The 7,222-nt window shown below is 37.6% G+C and overlaps 1 protein-coding gene across 1 annotated transcript; it reads right to left on the reverse strand.

Annotated features, from left to right (window-relative positions):
* LOC129438431 (sodium-dependent glucose transporter 1-like) lies at nucleotides 1-6,971 on the reverse strand. The gene is made up of 5 exons (XM_073855530.1): nucleotides 6,832-6,971; nucleotides 4,968-5,747; nucleotides 4,365-4,533; nucleotides 4,152-4,268; nucleotides 1-1,762 (listed from the first exon to the last, which is right to left on the reverse strand). The coding sequence occupies exons 2-5, from the start codon at nucleotides 5,121-5,123 to the stop codon at nucleotides 759-761; spliced, it is 1,446 nt and encodes a 481-aa protein (XP_073711631.1). The 5' UTR covers nucleotides 5,124-5,747; nucleotides 6,832-6,971; the 3' UTR covers nucleotides 1-758.
* Between the last annotated feature and the right edge of the window lie 251 nt (nucleotides 6,972-7,222).

The following is a 7,222-nucleotide window of genomic DNA, read 5'->3' on the forward strand; positions in this document are numbered from 1 at the left end:
TGCATTATATTGAAGTCTGTTTTCCAGCTGTCTTTTGCATGCACAAGGTTTACATTAGGAGGAGGAAACAATCATGTTTGAGGCTCACGATATGTTATTACCATGTACAAAACTCTTATTATTCATCTATGCCTAAATACAGTTTTACATTCTATGGCACCTTTAATGTTGTTGTTTTTTAAGTGTGGGAAAGAAATATGCTTGATGTTGGTTATGTTACCATACAAAACAAACACAGTAACATGTCAAACGAGTAACATGAACATGTCAGATAAATCAGAAGGCTGGTACACTCTCAGATATTAAGGTACAATCACTGTCACTGGATGGCACCCTTTATAAAGGTCCTATGTATCATTTAGATACAGATACTGTATACGTTTGCTACCAATATGCATCTTTGAGCAACTAATATGACCTTTTTAGATACAAAGGTGTACTTTTTGGAAGGGTACTCACTGCCCCAGTGACAGCGTCTGTATCTTTTTCTCATAGTGTATAATAAGATTTCAAGCTGATGGAGTAGATGATTCAACCAGCAATTGTTCAGTTCCTGGCAGAGGGCTAAATGTCCTAATATAGTGCAATATTTCAGTCTTTCTTTGCGCGTTTATGGATCTGGGACAGTCGTAAACACAGGGGCTGGGCTATGGAGTATGTTGAAGGGCTGAGACCGTGTTTATTGATGGAACAGCATGAACTGACATAAACTTAAACTGTACATTTTTCAAACTGGAAACATCTTTAAATTAAGTGGCTTAATTTGTATTCTTTGGTTCTTGTATCTCATCCACATTGTCTTGTGGGGTTTGGCAGTACTCATTGTCATCCTTGTTGCTTTTGCCCAGCACACTACCTTGCGTTGCTATTTTGTACATGACAGGAAAGAGAACTGATGTGAAGATGGATGCTCCGAACGCCATGTACATCAACAACGGCTGATTCTGCACCAGCCCCAGAAGAAAGCCAACCAAAGCTGGCAGGACCATCTCACCGAATGCTGCACCCACCACAAACACTGCAGCTGATCGCCCCGTCACCGTCGTGTACTGCTCCACCCATGAAATCCCACTAGGAAAGGTGGTCGACATAGAGACACCAAACAGAGCTGTGCAGGTCCAGAGCATGGGGGCATTTTTGCTAAAAAGCAGAAGCAGGAGTGATGACACCGTAGTGCCTACCAGACTAAGCAAGATCAGGGTGCCTGGACGCAGACAAGCCGCACAGAAGATGGCCAAACCTCGTCCGGCAGCGAACGTTCCCCAGAAGAGTGAATTTAGCCCTGCTGCCCCTGCCTGATCCATCCCGGCATAGTCTTTGGCATATGTGAATATAAAAGAGCCGTATGCCACTTCGCTTCCAACATAGAAGAAAAAGAACATAGAGAGCAGGAATATGAGAATATTGTGGTGTTTGGAGAACTTCTGCTTTCCATTTAGTGTCTTTTTTCGATTTGAGATGGAGGGACTGCAAAAGTAAAGGATGAAAAAGAAGAGTGACACCAATAAAACAAATGCACCAATTACAATATAGGCCCACATTGAAGTTGGAATTGATTTTGTGGAATGGGAGGATGGAGGGATGATAATGGATGAGTTTTCAGACGAAGCGTCAGTGAGGAGATTTTTGCCTGGCTTGTGGCCAAACAGCAGCTTGGCTATTATTGGGGAGGCAAAAGCTCCAATAGCAAAGCTGAAATGCAAAGCCTGCATGTAAGGCCCAGCCTGCTCTCCCCACGTCTCCAATATGACAACATTACCACCTGTAAATGACCAGAGAGTTGAGTTTACAGCAGCACTTTTAAGGTGTTTCAAGCTATTTCTACAACATGATTCACGCTGCTAGTTTTTTGCTTATTCACACTGTTACCGGCATATTGCATTCTGTGCAATATATTTGCTTAAACTATCAACATCTGTATAGTATGAGAAGCATTACAGACTGCTGTCAACAGATACATTTGTGACCCTGTCTGTGAAATCCACACTGTAAAAATTACAGACAAAATATGGAAAAATGCTACGGTACATTGGTTAACTCTAAAGAATACATTGACATATACAGTTAAAACGATCATTTATAAAAAAACTTGTATTTTATGGTAAGAATCTGTATAATATTTCCCAGGATTATACATGTATAATATTTACCAGGATTATACACTCATCTGGGCAATATACTTATGCCGCAATAGTTAGCCTGTCTGGAACCGAGCGGATTTTAAACCAAAATACTGTATGACACTTGCATTACATGCGAACGGCCTCTACGCTTTAGGATTCTGTTTCTCTCTCCCTGTCTCGACCTCGACCCTGAGGACAATGAGACTAACAGACCCAGTTCCTGCTGCTGTGAAGGTCATCACACCACTGATCTACTGGCTGTCCTTCAACGTGATGACGACCACCGGCTGAACCAGTTTAATCCGCTTACCCGTTTCATATCCCTATCGTGTTTATATATAAAAATATATGTATCTCTCTCAAGTGTTTTTCTCCTCCTAGGAGTTTTCCCACAGGGTTTTTCTCCTAGGGTTTTTTTCATCCCATGGAGAGTCAGCCAACATTGGCTTAACTTAGCAGTTTCCTGTATACGTTATTAATATGCTCGCTTGTACGATTTATTCTTAGCTGCTGTATTCTGTTTCTTATTATCTATCGATTTTTCTGTGTTGTCCCCTACATCTATTCATGTTAAGCTGCTTTGAAACAATTAACAATTGGTAAAAGCGCTATATAAATAAAATTGAATTGAATGTACTTTTACATTAAAATATTGTTAAAATTATGTTTTTGTAAGTAAAAAATACAAGTCACTGTAACATTTATGGTGAAAAACAGTAAAAGGACATTCCCACTACTCACTGTGTGACACACATTTGCTGATAGTACACTAGTTATGTACCAGTTATGAGGGTTTTGTGTTAAAGGAATATTCCATTTTCTTAAAAGAAAAATCCAGATAATTTACTCACCACAATGTCATCCAAAATGTTGATGTCTTTCTTTGTTCAGTCGAGAAGAAATTATGTTTTTTGAGGAAAACATTGCAGGATTTTTCTCATTTTAATGGACTTTAATAGACACCAACATTTAATACTTAACTCAACACTTAACAGTTTTTTTCAACAGAGTTTCAAAGGACTATAAACGATCCCAAACGAGGCATAAGGGTCTTATCTATCAAAACGATTGTCATTTTTGACAATAAAAATAACAAATATACACTTTTAAAGCACAACTTCTCGTTTAGATCCGGACGTCATCACGTCAAGAGGTCACAGAAGACGAATGTGAAACTCCGCCCCAGTGTTTACAAATGTGTTGAAAGAGGACCGTTCCTACGTTGTTGTATGTCAACTGATACTAATTAATGTCTTTGTGTCAGTTTATTGTTTACAATGGTCCGCAAATTTGAGTTTTATATATGTAACGTGACCTCCCTACGTCACTACGCATCTACGTTAGGTCGCGCTGGACCGGACCTAAACGAAAAGTTGTGCTTTAAAAGTGCATATTTGTTACCTTTCTTGTCAAAAATGACAATCGTCTCGCCAGACAAGACCCTTATGCCTCGTTTGGGATTGTTTATAGTCCTTTGAAACTCCATTGAAAAAAACTGTTAAGTGTTGAGTTAAGAATTAAATGTTGGTGTCTATTAAAGTCCATTAAAATGAGAAAAATCCTGCAATGTTTTCCTCAAAAAACATAGTTTCTTCTCGACTGAACAAAGAAAGACATCAACATTTTGGATGACATTGTGGTGAGTAAATTATCTGGATTTTTCTTTTAAGAAAATGGACTATTCCTTTAAGAATTTGTGAAATATGCAAAACTTTGCTGTAATGAAAAATGCCACTTTTATATGTTTGCAAAGTTGTTTACGTCTGTCCTGTATTTTTTACGAAAGTTGTTTGGCAACCACAGCTGTCATTTTTCATCATTTAGTGAAGTCTCATAATCTCATTAGGAGCATCAAATTTGATTTCAATCATTAATTTCACTTTCATTTGATTTAGTCAGTCAATATTAAAGACATCAATTTTATATTTTTTTCAGAATGGATGATTTAAGAAAACAGTAAATCACAAAAATGCCTTTAGCTGGGTTTGCAAGGTTCCCATTTCATTGTGAAAAGAAACTAGGCTTTACCTGTGTCTATAACTCCCATTGATCCGCCTACACTGGATATCAGAGCAGTGAGCAACCAAACATTTTTACAGAATGGAGTCCCAAACATCCCAGATGCTGTCACCAATAAGGAGAAGCCTGCACAGATTATTCAGATATGGTGAGTGGTTCTGATGCAGGGTTTTCAAACCTCACTTTCAAATATTTAAATGGGTCTGTGTTCAAGAGCCTTACCCAGCAACAAATGGGGATTCACAAAATCAAACAGGATACCTCCTATCAAAGAGCCCCCAGCGTATCCAGCTGAACGACCCACAAATATATAAGACAAATTACTAATGTTTTTGTTAACATTAGTAGCCAGATCTTCAAGGGTAGGTCCTAATACAGAGATGGCCATTCCCTGAAAACACATCAATGAGAAAAATATGTCTTGTTTTATTGTCATGCACTAAATCCTTTATATAACCACATTACTATAACCTCACATTATCTTATCTGCTGGTCAGAGTTCACAAAAAAAACCAGGTGCATGTGAAAAATAGACTCACTGACAACTTCTATGTAGCAACTTTCTAAATAAAATATAAAAGTTACTAAATAAATAGACAAACACCCTAACAGGTAACCGTTTCAGTTCCAATGTGTGTTTTAACTGCAAGTATGGTAGACATCATGAAGTTTAACATGAATGCTATATATTTACTAAACACTCCCTGAACACACACTCCAATATGTAGATATATATTTATTACTTATGGAGGTCAATACACATACAGCAGTAAAGAGAACACATAGCAAATATTACAAAACATGTTAATGAGCATACAGACTCACCAGCACAAGAGCAGATGCATATAGCGCAAGGCTGACCAACCATTGCCAACATTTCTTATTGTCTCTCTTTCCTCGTCTTGGTCGCTCTATATGAACTTCTTTTGATCCCTTTACTGATTTATACCCATTCAGAGCTCTTTCAAAGTTATCTTCCATTCCAAGAAACTCTCTCGTGCTACTCTGTTGTCGTATTCATAAAACCTGCGATGAGGACATTCAGTTTATTGCATGCCAGCCCAAAATGACCAAAGTGTATCATGTCGATGACACACTGCTATCACCACAAAGACAGATACCAATTTTTTAGACAACTGTCATTCATTCTATTTATTACATAAATTCAAACTTTTAATAGATTTGTATCTGCATTTACAATGATTTGATATACAACCAATTACATTTTCCTAAAATATTTGAGATTCAGAATACAGCGTAAAACAACGATATTAAAACCAAAAGAATATGAAATAGCTAATAAAAATGGAATACATTTACACACTTTGACAATTGTGGCATTTCAATTCCAGTTTCAACAGATATGTTAAAGGGGACATATCATGAAAATCTGACTTTTTTATGTTTAAGTGCTATAATTGGGTCCCCAGTGCTTTTATCAACCTAGAAAATATGACAAAGATCAACCCAGTTTTGATAAACCATTCTCTGCAAGCATGTGAAAAAATAAGCAATTGAAATTTGGCTCCCCTTGTGATGTCAGAAGGGGATAATACCGCCGCTTAATCTCCACTATTTCACACTGATGCTGACTTCATCCATGCCCTGAACAAAACAGACAAATGTAGGGAAGTGTCATTGGAAATTATTAGTACAATGCAAACGGATATAAATGTAAGTATATGGACCCACCTGCATTGCCACAGTTAAAAAAGCAAAGCAGCTGCACTGTCCACTGCTCCGGGTGCGTGTGAGTGTTCACTACACTGGGATGACTTAAATGCAGAGGCCACATTTCAAGAGTGGGCTACCATACCTGACAATGAGTATGTTTACATGCACAGAATACTGTTTGAATTTTAATGTTTGTTTATTCAGTTACTAAACATAGGACAAAATATATGGCCAACTTCTTTAGCTTTGCAGAGTCTTTTATGCGTTACTTTGCACTTACTTCTGCGTCTGACGTTTATCTTTCACGCGTGGAGACATGCGCACATGGACAAAACTGTGAGGAAGACGGTTAAGGTGTTTACATGCGAAATCGGGGTAAAGAGCAAAAAATTACCTCTGCCGATCAGTTTTTGCTTACGCCATTTATGGGCTTCCCTGATTAAAGAAAACCGTTTTACGCGTTTACATGACCCCCACGTGTTATCAGTTTATTAAGCATAATCGCCGTTAGACTGTGCATGTAAACGCACTGAATCACAGCACTTTCTATCTGTCTTTATGTGCAGTCTCATTCTAAAGGGATAGTTTGTCCAAAAGTGAATCATCTCATTTTTTCACTTTCATGTTGTTACAAACCTGTATAAATGTCTTTGTTCTGATGAACACGAAGGAAGATATTTATTTTGAGGAATGTTTGCAACCAAACTGTTCATGAGCCCCATTCACTCCCATGGTATTATTTTCCCCCACTATATAAGTGAATGGGGCTCAAGATCGGTTTGGTTACAAAAATTCCTCAAAATATCTTCCTTCATGTTCATCAAAACAAAGACATACAGGTTTCAAACAACATAACAGGGGGTAAGTGATGATAATTTTTATTTTTGGGTGAACTATCCCTTTAAATCTTCCCAGGTGTTTTAATGACCCTTTTGTTGTAACTGAAACATACTAAATGTTCTGTACTTCCAACAATGTTTACACATTTTTATGTCTATGAATCTATATTACTCACTTCTGTCATTTGATCATTGATTGTTCGAAGTCTTTTTGCCAGCTGTCCTCCTTTCTGATGGAAGAGTTTCATCAGGTTTTTGGATTGGAGGTCCAGGTGACACAGGAACATAAGACAGTAGTGATTCTTTTAAATTCAGCATTTATCTGAAAACAGATTAACCAACCATTGTATATATGAGTACTGCAAGTCAAAGAATAATACATGTATGTTAGTTACAAAAATAAGATTTAGCTCCTAACAGCAGTACAAAAGTGAAAGAAATTACTTACCAATGCTTTTGAGTGTGTAGTGCATGAAAGGATGATGGACCTATAAGAGGAAATATTCAGATGTGAAACCAATGCATAACCTCAAATGATTAAGGTCACACACACACACACACACACAG

The sequence above is a fragment of the Misgurnus anguillicaudatus genome, chromosome 18, assembly GCF_027580225.2.
Source record: "Misgurnus anguillicaudatus chromosome 18, ASM2758022v2, whole genome shotgun sequence".
In the NCBI taxonomy this organism is placed as follows: Eukaryota; Metazoa; Chordata; class Actinopteri; order Cypriniformes; family Cobitidae; genus Misgurnus; species Misgurnus anguillicaudatus.